Source organism: Balaenoptera physalus (assembly GCF_965194825.1).
Source record: "Balaenoptera physalus genome assembly, chromosome: 9".
Taxonomy (NCBI): domain Eukaryota; kingdom Metazoa; phylum Chordata; class Mammalia; order Artiodactyla; family Balaenopteridae; genus Balaenoptera; species Balaenoptera physalus.
Window position 1 is genome coordinate 102,400,095 of NC_138888.1, and position 14,497 is coordinate 102,414,591.

Here is a 14,497-nt window from a genome sequence, read left to right on the forward strand (position 1 = left end):
ATAAGGTACTGTCTTGTAGGCTAGAGTTATACTACAATTCCAAACCTAAAGGGCCCGTACTAGATCTTACTTAGTCAAGAGAATAAGTTTCAGCATTACATGATGGCTTTGGATTGTCATAGCCATAACTGCTTCCCCATTTATCAGACCACTCTTTTGTATACAAAACGTAAAAGCATCTCTCACTGAAAGCATCAGAGAAATAATACTCAAGGATCCTCACCTAGTGCTTGATGGGTAGCATGAGAAATATCCAACATACATGCTTGCCCGTCAAGTGTTTTAGCAAAGAAGATGCTTGGCTTATCCGAAATCACCAACTCTGCTTTCGGTTTAATTTCTTGATCACCTAACTCTGAGAATTTTATTTAGAATGTAGTTTGCCTTTAAGAAAGAAATTGGAAGCTGAGTTTTGAGCTTCCTATTTAATCTTAATCATTGGGAAATGAATTTTCAAGCCTAGAGAACATGTTAGACAAACAAGTGATTTTCAAACATTGAGTGGCGACCTGTTTGAGGGTCATGATCGACTTTTCATAACCAAATAGGAACGCCTAGAAAATACAAGAGTGCATTACCCACAGAAAAGGGAAATATTATTTTGTAAAAGTCTAGTTTTCAATTATATGTTGATGTAAACTGTGTGCCTTACTGTGGGTCATAATTAAAAACATTAGGAAAACACTGAGTTAGACCAACAGAAGTTTTGTCAGGGAACAAAAGGATGCCTGAAAAGAGACAAATCCTCGCATCCAGGAAGTTTGAGGGCAACTTTAAACAAGGAGTCTCTGTGGATACTCCATATATGTATTCTTTCCAATTTTTCTTTCTTTACCCCCAAATATAAGCTGTCTCAGGGGCCTGTCTTTCATTCCATTAAGTGGATCATGCCTGCTTTTCTGGTCCACTGTCACTGAAACATGCTTTCTTTTTTCCAACCTCTAGGTCATTGCTGTAGCCTTTTCATGGGTTTCTTTCCCCCAGTCTTCCGTTACTCACTAATCGCCCTTACCCACCTCGGCCAGACCATCTTTCCAAAAACAGCACTCACATTTAGTAACTTTGCTTACAGAGAATAGCATCCAAACTCTCCTCTAGCTTTGATTCTCCTGCCTTCATGATCGACATTTTCCAACGTGAATCCCATTTTTTACCAACTGTGGTCTTTTGAATGTGCCACACTCATACCATTTCTCTGCCTTTGACTGGAATTTGATTATTGTTTCTGCACCCAGCTTGTTTCTCCAAATTCTATCTCAAGGCCTAAGGCTCCTATGAATTCTTTTCTTATTGCTGCAGTTCAGATTCTATGTTTTGAGAGTTCCTGGAAGTGAGACACTGAACTCATATCTCTCTTCCTCATTACCGGTCTAGCCTCATTCATGAGTTATCTTTTCCTTCAATGACGTTGTAAGCAGCTTGAGAGCAAGGCCCATCTTTTACTTTTATGTTAAGAGTTACAACGCCAGAACTAAGGGCATTACAGAGCACCTACTCTCTGCTGGACGACTCACAAATACCATCATGTATGGGTTGTTACGTATTTAACCTGAATTACTTCTAAGCCTCACAACAACACTGGAAACTAGTTACCATCGAACTTCATTACTCATGGATTCCGTATTTGCAAATTCAACTCCTCACTAAAATTTATTTGTAACCCCCAAATCAAAGCTCCTAGCTTCAAGGACACGCACAGTGGTGAATTTGAGTCACCCCATGCACAAGCACCCAGCTCAGGTCACATGGCCATGCTCTGAGTTTTGGTTTCAGCTCATATACTGTAAACATGCCCTTTTCATGGTCTATTTAATGCCCAGGTTTCTTCCCATAGTTTTTGTTGGTAATTTCACTGTTGAGAACGGCCATCATCATAATGCTGGAGGTCCATCTAGTATTCCTAAACCCAAGAAGGCTGTGTTATGCCTTATAGAGAAAATATGTGTTAGATAAGGTTTGTTCAGGCATGAGTTTTATATATATATATATATATATATACAATGCATATATAATAATAACATATATATTGTTATATGTATAACAATAATGGAAACACACATAAAACAGGTCATGTATTAATTGGTCGATGAAAATTATATGATAGATTCTTGAAGGAACCCATCCTGTAGTTTCCCTATGAGTAAATGATTCAGTATTCTTTCATTTTATAGAATATAACTACCGTGACTAAAGAGAATAGACTGTACTACTATTTCTTCTTTAGATATGAAGAAATAAGGTAGAGAAAGATTAAGTAATGTGTCTGAAGACATCAAGATACTTATTGGACAAACTGGAATTTCAACTTGCATGTCTGATTCAACTTTGTCAAGTTCCTCATGTGGGTGTTGTGAGTTCATCCTTCGCTGATAGAATGAGCCTCAGTATGAATTTTCCCAGGGGTGGAAAAAAAGACAAGTTTTCCTCTCCTTTTCTTCCTTTCTCTTAATTGGATGTTCAGAGTACTTTTCTTAGTTTTTTGTGAAGTAAATTCCTCAAATATTACTACATTACTCATATTCACTAATTACTTGAACAAATATTTTCATGTCTACTATGTTCCAAGTGCCAAGCTAAGCCCCAGGGACCTAATTGTCTCTCCACAAGCTTAACATTTGCTGCTGAAGGGAGGCCTGAAAACAAATAACTACAATGTTATGTGAGAGACCTGCTCTAGTAGGGATATTTACAAGGTTTCAAAAAGACCAGACAATTAGGAAAACACTGAATTCTGCCTGAGATCTGAAGAGAAGACTTTTGAGTAGGAATGATTTTTGAGCTGGATCTTGAAGGACTTTTGCATCAGATTGGAAATGGGAAGAATAAATTACATAGAGGACCAATACGGGCAGAGGTTTGGACATATGACCAAGCCCCAAGGTTTGGAAAGAATATGCCTGAAGGGAAGGGACTTTTGGAGTAATTTTCTACCAGTTTCCCAAAATAAAACTATTACTATGTTTCATCCTTCCAAGACATAAAAGTACATTTTATTTTTTCCCCCAATTTTAACAGGGTGTAGCTATACTATCTCACTTTCATCAATGTATTAAATCAATTGTTTACTGAATCCAGCATCACCAGGCATTTTACATAAAATGTCTTGCACATAACTAGATTTAAAAGAATGTATTCTCTTTAAATAGTTTTTCTTAATCTCTCTTTGGTCTTTGTTCTTTTCCCAGTTTAAAAAAAAAAAAAAAGGATAAAAAAAGCTCTATGGTGGTATCTATGTAGTTATTAATTTTGTTGTTAATTAATTCAACAAACATTTGTTGAGCAGCTTCTATAGTCAAGACTCCTGTTTGGGGGCAGGAGGACCTGGAGCTCAGCTAGTATCCAAAGGTGGATCAGGGATATTTCTTCTTTTTCAAAGATCTGCAGATGAGTACTAATAACTCAAGACATAAAGAGATGCAGGAGGAAAAGTGCTGCTGGAATTCAGAGGCCCAGAGTCTGTACCAAGAGACTGATTTAGGAGACGGAGACAGACAAGCCAGTCTGAAGGCATAGAGGAAGCGAAGGCCCGGAGCTAAGAACACACAGTGCATCCAGGAAGCAGGAAGTAGTTCACTTGGCTCCAAGTCTGTGAAGGGAAAGAGTAGTCCATGCGCACGGCTGGAAAGGCAGGTGACCTATGTACGGCGGGCGTACTAGAAACCAAGACACAGGCTTCGGGTTGTCTTTGAGGAGACCTTGGAGCCCCGCTGAAGATTTCTGACTGAGGAGTGACAGAATCAGGGCTGTCCTAGGACAGCCAATAGGACCATGGTGTACAAGATGAGTAAGGATGTTGGTAAGGATCTGAGGGAGGATGAAAGGAAAGAGACCATGGAAATAATGGAGGCTGGGGTAACTGGAGGCCAAGAGAGGGAAACAGCAGTGGGAAGGGAGAGGAAAGATGGATGGAAGAGGCACCGCGTAGGCTGACCCAACAGGAAAGGAAGAGAAGGGAAAAGTCAAGATGACATTACAGTTCCAGCCTACGGACCACTAATTCTACAAGGCAAAGTAGAAAATACAAGAAAATGTGGCACTCAAGATGAGTTTAGCTTACTCCATGTGAAGCCTGAGGTGCTAGCCGATCAGAAGTGCCCAGAGCCCTTGAAAGTGGAGGACTGAAGTCGCAGTAAGGCTGTAATCAAGCAAACACAACAAATACGTCCAAAAGATATGTATAAAATTGTTTGTGGAAAGTAGAATAAAAGTGGTACAAAGTCCTCTAGAATTTCAGAGATGAGAAAGGTCATTTTCAGATGGAGTTTGGGGCTTGCAGGTCTGGCAATCAGAAAGACTTGCTGGAGCTGTGCCAGGAGTTTGACGGGCAGAGACGGAAGAAGAAGGACTTCCAGAAGAGGAAGGTTTCCAGGTGCCCGAAAAGACACTAATAAAGACAGTGAAAGAGAAAAACACAGCTCCTGTTTGTGAATGACTAGGATGCCAGCCTGCTGAGAATTCTGTGCGCATGTGGAGGACTAAGGAGAGAGTAGGAGAGAAACGGAGGAAGGTATTTCTGACCATGCCACAAGGACACCACCACCATCAGCCACATTGCTCTATTTAAGTCAAGCCAGCTGATGTCCATGCCGAAGGCTGTGGTTACACTAATTGTTCATGGAGTCCATGCACTCCAATGAGAAGCTCAATCATAATATGTCCCCAATACAACCTGGGAATCTTAGTTTCCTGAATTTCAGCACCTAAAAATCTTAAAGCCCTACACTCATGAGGGTTCGAAGAGGCCTGAGAGCTCACTGCGTGCACCCTTCTGCCTGATGTTTCAACCGTGAACACAAGGATCTGAGGCTTTTCAAAATTACAGCTTGTATTTTATGTCAAGGGCTTCAGATGTTATTTTTCAATGTAAATGCCAATGGATAGAAGTATCTCAGAACTACAGGGAAAGGTTGTACTTGGCTTACTTAGTACATTTTTAAAACTGGAAAACTCTTTCATTCTTTGTAAAGAAACAAAAGCATCTTGGGGATTCCCTGGTGGTCCAGTGGTTAGGACTCGGCACTTTCACTGTCAGGGGCCCGGTTCCATTCCTGGTTGGGGAACTAAGATCTGGCAAGCCATTCAGTGTGGCCAAAAAAAATAAATAAAAACAAAAAAACCTCACAAATGCATCTCTGAAATGCTCAAATGACAGTAATCTTCCACCTCCCCTCCCTACAATGTATTTTTACAATTAAAAATGTATTCCTGGACGCTGGTGATATAATATAGAATGCAGTCCACTAACTCTCATTGCAGCCACTTTCAGCAGTATATGCATATAATTTAAATACTATATGCACCTCTATACAAATGAGGGCATTTAATATTATTTATGAATAATTCCATGATTCCAAAAAGCCTTCTATTCCTCTTTTCCTCAATAGCTGATCAAAGCAAAGCAAAACAAAAGAAAAACAAAGAACAAAACAAAAAACCCACCCTCTGAATTCTCCAAGTGAAATGCAAATAAAACTCCCAAAGGAAGAGTGGGCTGAAAGAAGACTACCTGATGTGGGAGATTTGCCAAAACTTTATTTAATGAACTTCATGCCAAGATACAGGAAGAACATTATGCTGGAAATGCAAAAGCCAACTCAACGTTCTTGGCAGGCATACATTTCAGCCTAGGCGCAAGAAGAGTTTATCTGAAATGCAAACTAGAGTTGCATTAAATATGCCTTTTTTGCCATTCAACAAGCTTTGTCTTAATGGCAAAGGCAATTCTAAAACTGGATGAGTACTTAAACTTTACTCTGGAAATAAATGATGCTCTTCTAGAAGTCTTCCATGACAAGAAAAATATGCTGTGAGGAGTTACTGAATTCCTTATTTTCCTACCCAGAACAGTTCTCTACTCGCCTGATATTTTCAGGCAATGGTTCCACAGAATTAAACATGGCCTTCCCCCTTCTAATAGCAAAACCCCAAACAAAACTTAAAGTGTGTCTTCTCCGCATGCTATAGTTAATGTGCCTTCATTATGCTTAATGTACTTTTAATAGTTTCCTATGGGAAGATGGTGATATTAAATGTGGGAATAAAATATCCACGCTATGACCTGGAATTTGCTATAGTGCCTTTCTGCTGAGGACTCAAATCACTTCACACACATTCTCACTCCCTATCTCCTGGAGGTGCATTAAGTGCGTTTTACGGTTGATGACACCGAGGTATATAGAATGACTAAGGAGCTGAGGTCATTTCCAGAGCTCAGCTGAGCACGGCCTGGATGCCTTCCCCAGCAGGAGTGAGCAACCTCCCCTCCAGGCCAGGGAGCCCCCATGGTGGCTGCACTGGCTTCTCAGGACCACAACGGATCCCAAGCTCACTTGCTTTTCCTTCATGGAATCACCTCCCTTACCTGGACGCCATCAGATGCAGGGATGTAACTTGCCCTTTTAAACGTGTCTGTCACATTCCTGAGGATTTCCACGGACATCAGAAGATCACCTGCATAGAAGTTTTTCCTCTGAGTTAAATCCAGCAGTGTCTTGGTGACCTGGGACATCCCATCACCTGCCAGCATTCTCTGCCCTTTCGCAAGGTGTTCTTTGATCTGTGATGGTCAAAAGAATGGAATAAACATCAGAATCTTCATTACTGTTTCTTCACATATATTCATCAAACGAATGTACTGAAAACTGCAGGGACAACATTCCAATAGCACTAAAAGACCTGGGAGGATTTCAGAACTAAGTTGTGTGTACCCCAAACTCACATGGATAGACCTCTGCACCCATGTCCACACTTTGGCTGACTTGACGGACTTGCCTTTTCTAGTTTCCAGAAAACATAATTTAACACTTCACAGAAAGCATGTGTTAATTTATGTTTTTAATTGAAATAAAAATAAAAAAGTTTTGCACGTGGTAAACAGGGGAGATTGTTCAGTGAGGTGTGAGCAGAGATGGGAGATTATAAACACTTTAAAGTATCCTTTTATATTAACAAGCTGAGGTTAATAATTTTTGCCTTACCTCTTAAAATAAAGACATCTTTATACAGCAGAAAAAATAAAAAAGAGTTTTCACGAGGACATTTAGCTTAAGAAAGACATTTAGTTAAACTTTAAAGGACTACTATGACAGACATGACTGAAAGCTAGATTATTTTGGCTTTATTTAAAAACAACAACAACAACAAAAACAAAAACCTCTCAGCTAGGTCTTCAGCAGCAGAATGAACTATTGAGATGCAAGCTTAAATTAGTTTGATGGCCAGGGAAACATGCTGTCAGTTTTCATATTTGCTTATCCTCCAGCCCAAGGGAAGAAAAGCAACTTATCATGTGGAAGAATGTTAAGGAAAGAGAAGGTAAAGTGATAGCACGGATCTGTTAAATGTTTACTTGTTTACTAGAAAGTTAGTCTTTGTCATCGCATTGTTAAATTTATGATAACAACGACTTATCAAAGGATCATGAAATAACCAAGAACTAACACACCAGAGAAAGACTGGACTAGAAAGGTTAAAGTGTAATAACTATAATCATCAATTTCCCATTAAGAAAAGTGCCAGCAAATCCTTTGAAGTATGGCAGTCAATCTGAGCGAAACCTAAAGTTAGGAATTTTCTTTAAAATGGATTTTAAAAAGGGCTATCTTGACACTTCAGATATTTAACTTTTCTCTAGTCTCTAAAGCTCTGTCTAAAAATATTTTGGGAAAATAAAAATCTTCAGAGACATTCTCTGTTCCCATCGTGTTACGTTAAAAAAACATAACATATATAGGGAATTTGTTTCTTGCCATTTTCTTATTTCATTTCTCTCCTGTCTCCCCTCAGTGGCAGCCATCAAGCCCTGACTAAAGCCAGAGGATGGGTGAGACATCAGTGATCTAATCCTTGCTTATCTCTGTGGTCTCAATGCCCATCTTAATCAAGATGCAGACACTGTGTTGGCCAATCAGAAAGGATGCTGACCTCCAGTAGATGCCAGCTAGTGTACCACGATGATGTGTGTTACCAGGTTGACCTTCAGTCCTGCCTCTAATCTAGTGATAACTCTTTGCAATTTCCTGTTCAGGTCATGTGTACTATAACATCCTATTTTTGCACTGGATATGCTAACCTCCTCCCTTACGTTGTCTCATGTTTATACACCACTCAAATAGTCCTGGTTCTTCTAAATATCTAAACAGAGTTAATCAACTCCTGTCTGTGCTGTCTCTTAATTCATATATACATCAACCACTCTATCACACTGAATTAAATATAATCATTTGCTTATATGTCTTCTGTGGGTGGTCTTTCCGAACCTTGAGGGTAGGTTCCTTGCCTTCCTCACAGCCTTAGAACACAGCACTGTAAAAGTTTGGTAGGGTGAATTCAGTTACGATATTCTAACTAGAGCTTTATGACAGAATATGATGGAATGGGCTTTGGAGCCAGGCCTGCCTAGGTTTTTATTTAAACTTTTCAACTTATTATTTATGTAATTGAAGCCATCAGAGACTCATTTTTTCATGTATCTTCTAAGCCTTGAAAAATATGCCTATATGGTTAAAAGTTTTTAAAATCATTTAAAAAAATTCAAATGAACTCACACAAGCCTACCATAGTCAGCACAGCTACTGCACACGGGAAAGCTCCCTGCTTCATCATGGTCTGTGTGCCCTACATGATCTGGTTCCTGGAGACTGCTAACACTTTCCCCCTGATTCACTGTGCTCTGGTCACTCTGGTCTTTTTGATCTTCCTCAACAACATTTCGTACAGGCCTGTCTCAGGGCCTTTGCATGTGCTTTTCCTTTTGCCTGGAACAGTCTTCCCACAGAGATCCAAATGCTTTTTGTCATTTCCTCAGAGAGGTCTTATCTGACTTATCTAAAATGGTATCCTTGTCATTCTCAATGATCTTACCCTTCTATTTATTTAGGTATTAATTTATGTATCTCACCTTTTTAAAAAATATCTCACCTTTCTTCTTAGTGCTCAACCTTACCTACCATTGTGCATCTATCTTTTGGCTTATTTGTTTTTCTGCTTCCCCCATTAGAACTTGTGAAAGAAGAGATTTTGTGTATTTTATTTACTGTTACATTCCAGTACCTAGAAGACGTACTCAATATTTTGGACAAAAGAATTAATGAACAAATTATTGAATGAGTCCTTCTAAGCTCATGTAAGGTCATGGGAAGTCACTTGGAAGTCATCCTAAACTGTTCATCAACAGAGTCCATAGAAAACACTGATATCAAACAGCATGAGGTAAATCAACTACCTGAACTACAGAGACAGTGAAGATCCTGGGCTCAAAAGTGTCTGCTTCAGCAGGTGGAGTGTGAAATGTTGAAGAGAAATGAAATTAATAAGGTCTACCTTAAAAAATGTCATAGAATTCAGTGTTCAGTTTGGTGCTGGCAATGCAAACCACAGCTGAGATGCTCAAAACCAAGGAGCACTTAGATGGTTCTCCACTAGGGATGTGGTGCAGCAACGGTCGCCAAGGTAAATTTCATCTGACTACTCAACTCAGCTCCCTATCTGTTATTTTGGCAACACCTACCTATGTCTGTGAGGGTCTAACTCACGTAGACAAAATTCATCCTTCCCCGCAAACAAAAGCATCACAACATTGACTTGAACCTTGAGGAATACAACATTCAGACATGTTTTCTGTTTGCAGTAAAAATAGCACAGAAGGCTTTGGCTGGCTCAGCTAATCAGAGCTAGGAAAGGCAGTCTTTCACGTCTGGGTCAGCACTAAATGTGGCCCAGTCAGTAGTAAATTAATAACATCACTGCCATCTGACAGCTGGAATGAACTGTTCTCAGTCCCGCTCTTTGGAGACAGATGTGCCCAGACCACAACACCAGCTCTCACAATTGGCACTAATTAGCATCCTTCCTGGCATTGTCAGTGGAAGGCACCCAGCCAAGGCATAACAATACCTTGTTATGTTTGTACACACTAGCATAGGCTACTGGTAGCATTTATAAAGGATATAAAGGGTGTTCAGATAAGCCAGATCCAGAACATATTCAGGTGGAAAACAATTCCAGTCTCTTGATCTTCCTTCCATATCAGAAGAGTCCTTACCTTGTGCCTACCCTTTCGCTACCTTTTTCTAGAATGACAAATCCATGTTTATCTGCTGGGCTGTTATGGATCATGAAGAAATAGAGTTCAGATTGGGTTTGCTCACCTCACCTTTCTCTATTTTCATACTGTTCCTTTATTTGCATCCTTAATTTTCATCTCCATGATTTAACCCTATGGTTAACCTCTATGATTTTGAAACCCACCTGTTCTTCAATCTTCATTCTTCTTCAATCTTTCCCTATCTCAAAAATATGGCATGAAGTTGGGTATCTTATTTAAATACCAACACCTCATGTTGCTATTTACTTTAAACTAGTCTTCTTTGTTTCTCTTCCAAATCAAAATCTGAGGTACGAAATCTGATTTGAAACCCACAACCCTTTACATTGCAAATTAAACTCAGTAATTACCTACTAAGCATTCTCTCTGGAAATCTTAATAGTATATTATGTTTAAAGAACAGTTGGAGCCATAAAACCTGGAGTTAAATGTAGTTCTAATATTTACTACTTAGGAACACTGGACAGATCTTTCCTAGAATCATTTGATTTGTCTGTAAAAAATAGCAAATATCATTAGAATGTTGCTATGATGGGTTACTGCAAAGATAGAGATTAAAAATGGACACAGTGACTGTTTCCCATCTTTATATTTTCATCTTCAATTTCCAGTTCCTTTAAATACTAGCTATGTAATGTTTCTCATATCTAGCCTTTTTACCTCTGGGCAAGATGGAGCCTGGAACAGGTCTTCAATACCTATCATCACACTCTTTTAAATAGTCTCCTAACTGGTTCTACGGAGTCTTTCCCCAAGCTAAATTATCCTACCTTTCATATGTCTGAACATATTACTTCTCTGCTAAAAAAAAAAGTCCATCATAAAATCCATCCATTTTCATATTAAATCAAATATACCCTCCACTGTTTGACTTATGAGGCCAAGCAAATATAACCTTAACCAACAATTCCAATCTTTTCTCTATGTCATTTTATCCACCCAACCCTATTCTCCCATTATTTCTATTCTGTTAGTGATTATTTCAGTCCTACATTTCCATCTTTATAGCTACTTAATAATTCAATCGCTTTGCTTCTGAATTCCTCACGGTAGTCTTTACTATTATTATTTTTGATTTTTCAAACTGGTAATAGGAGATTGGTTCAAGATGGCAGAGTAGAAGGATGTGTGCTCACTCCGTCTTATGAGAGCACCAGAATCACAACTAACTGCTGAACAATCATCGACAGGAAGACACTGGAGCTCACCAGAAAAGATACCCCACATCCAAAGACAAAGGAGAAGCTGCAATAAGACAGTAGCAGGGGCACAATCACAATAAAATCAAACCCTATAACCACTGGTTGGGCAACTCACAAACTGGAGAACAATTATACTACAGAAGTCCACCCACTGGAGTGAAGGTTCTGAGCCCCACGTCAGGCTTCCCAACCTGTGGGTCCAGCAATGGGAGGAGGAATCCCCAGAGAATTGGACTTTGAAGGCCAGTGGGATTTGATTGCAAGACTTTGAAAGGACTGGGGGAAACAGAGACTCCACTTTAGAGAGCACACACAAAGTCTTGTGTGCACCAGGACATGGGGGAAGGAGTAGGGACCCCACAGGAGACTGAACCAGAACTACCTGCTACGGCTGGGGGGTCTCCTGCAGAGGCAGTGGGTGGCTGTGGCTCACTGTGGGGATAAGGACACTGGCAGCAGAAGTTCTGTGAAGGACTCAATGGTGTGAGCCCTTAGCCTCACCAAAGAGCCTGTAGGCTCCAGCGCTCAGTCACCTCAGGCCAAACAACAAACAGGGAGGGAACCCAGCCCCACCCATCAACAGACAAGTGGATTAAAGTTTAACTGAGCTCTGTCCACCAGAGCAACACCCAGCTCTGCTCACCAGCAGTCCCTCCCATCAGGAAGCTTGCATAAACCTCTTAGATAGCCTCATCCACCAGAGGGCAGAGAGCAGAAGCAAGAAGAACTATAATCCTGCAGCCTGTGGAATGAAAACCACAGTCACAGAAAGAGAGAAAAAATGAAACGGCAGAGGACTATGTCCCAGATGAAGGAATCAGGTAAAACCATAGAAAAACAACTAAATGAAGTGGCAATAGGCAATCTTCCAGAAAAAGAATTCAGAATAATGATAGTGAAGATGATCAAGGATTTTGGAAAAAGAATGGAGGCAAAGATCGAGAAGATGCAAGAAATGTTTAACAAAGACCTAGAAGAATTAAAGAACAAACAGAGATGAACAATACAATAACAGAAATGAAAAGTACACTAGAAGGAATCAATAGCAGAATAACTGAGGCAGAAGAATGGATAAGTGCCTGGAAAACAGAATAGTGGAAATCACTGCCACAAAACAGAATAATGAAAAAAGAATGAAAAGAAATGAAGACAGCCTAAGAGACCTTTGGGACAACACTAAATGCACCAGTAATCACATTATAGGAGTCCCAGAAGGAGGAGAGAGAGAGAAAGGACCTGAGAAAATATTTCAAGAGATTATAGTCCAAAACTTCCCTAACATGGGAAAGGAAATAGCCACCCAAGTCCAGGAAGCACAGAGAGTCCCAGTTAGGATAAAACCAAGGAGAAACATGCTGAGACACATTGTAATCAAACTGACAAAAATTAAAGACAAAGAAAACTTATGAAAATCAACAAGGGAAAAACGACAAATAACATACAAGGGAAATCCCAAAACGTTAACAGCTGATTTCTCAGCAGAAACTCTGCAAGCCAGAAGGGAGTGGAATGATATACTTAAAGAGATGAAAGGGAAGAACCTACAACCAAGAATACTCTACCCAGCAAGGCTCTCATTCAGATTTGACGGAGAAATCAAAAGCTTTACAGACAAGCAAAAGCTAAGAGAATTCAGCACCACCAGAACAGCTTTGCAACAAATGCTAAAGGAACTCCTCTAGGAGGGAAAGAGACTAGCAACTTAAAACAGCCTTGTACATATATAGACTGCTATATCGAAACCTCAAGGCAACAGCAAACCCCAAAACTACAGTAGATACACACACAAAAAAGAAAAATCAACCCAAAGACAACACCAGAGATGGTCATCAAACCACAAGAGAAGAGAACAAAAGAGGAAGGAAAGAAAAAAGACCTACAAAAACAAACCCAAAACAATTAAGAAAATGGCAATAGGAACACACATAACAATAATTACCTTAAATGTAAATGGATTAAATGTGCCAACCAAAAGACACAGACTGGCTGAATGGATATGAAAACAAGACCTGTATATATGCTGTCTACAAGAGATCCACCTCAGCCCTAGGAATACATACAAACTGAAAGTGATGGGATGGAAGAAAGTATTCCATGCAAATGGAAATCAAAAGAAAGCTGGAGTAGCAATACTCATATCAGGCAAAATAGACTTAAAAATAAAGACTGCTATAAGAGACAAAGAAGGACACTACATAACAACCAAGGGATCAAACCAAAAAGAAGATATAACAATTGTAAACATATATGCACCCAACATAGGAGGACCTCAATATATAAGGCTAATACTAAGAGCCATAAGGGGAGAAATCAAAAGTAACACAATAATAGTGGGGAACTTTAACACCCCACTTTGATCAATGGACAGATCATCCAGACAGAAAATCAGTAAGGAAATGCAAGCTTTAAATGACACATTAGACCAGATGGACTTAACTGACATTTATAGAGCACTCAATCCAAAAGCAGAAGAATACACATTCTTCTCAAGTGCACATGGAACATTCTCCAGGATTGACCACATCCTGGGCCACAAAGCTAGCCTTGGTAAATTTAAGAAAATTGAAATCATATCAACCATCTGTTCTAACCACAGCACTATGAGATTAGAAATAAACTACAATAAATGGCAATAATTTTTTTTAACATCTTTTTTGGAGTATAATTGCTTTACAATTGTGTTAGTTTCTGCTGTATAACAAAGTGAATCAGCTATATGCATACATATATCCCCCATCCCCTTCCTCTTGCATATCCCTCCCACCCTCCTTATCCCACCCCTCTATGTGGTCATAAAGCACCAAGCTAATCTCCCTGTGCTATGCAGCTGCTTCCCACTAGCTTTCTATTTTATATTTGGTCGTGTATATATGTCAAAGCTACTCTCCCTCTTTGTCCCAGCTTACCTTCCCCCTATCCGTGTCCTCAAGTCCATTTACTATGTCTGTGTCTTTATTCCTGTCTTGCCCCTAGGTTCATCAGAACTTTTTTTTTTTAATTCCATATATATGTGTTAGCATATGGTATTTGTTTTTCTCTTTCTGACTTACTTCACTCTGTATGACAGACTCTAGGTCCATCCACCTCACTACAAATAATTCAATTTCGTTTCTTTTCATGGCTGAGTAATATTCCATTGTATATATGTGCCACATCTTCTTTATCCATTCATCTGTTGATGGACACTAAG

At 39.5% G+C, this 14,497-nt stretch overlaps 1 protein-coding gene across 3 annotated transcripts in view; it reads right to left on the reverse strand.

Moving 5' to 3' along the window:
* The window catches only part of ADGRB3 (adhesion G protein-coupled receptor B3), a 793,357-nt gene that overhangs the window by 405,451 nt on the left and 373,409 nt on the right, over positions 1 to 14,497 (reverse strand). For all 3 annotated transcript variants that reach the window (XM_082474137.1, XM_082474138.1, XM_082474139.1), the window contains one exon: positions 6,362 to 6,556. In XM_082474137.1, coding sequence (XP_082330263.1) covers positions 6,362 to 6,556 — 195 coding nt within the window. The remainder of the gene's footprint in view (positions 1 to 6,361; positions 6,557 to 14,497) is intronic.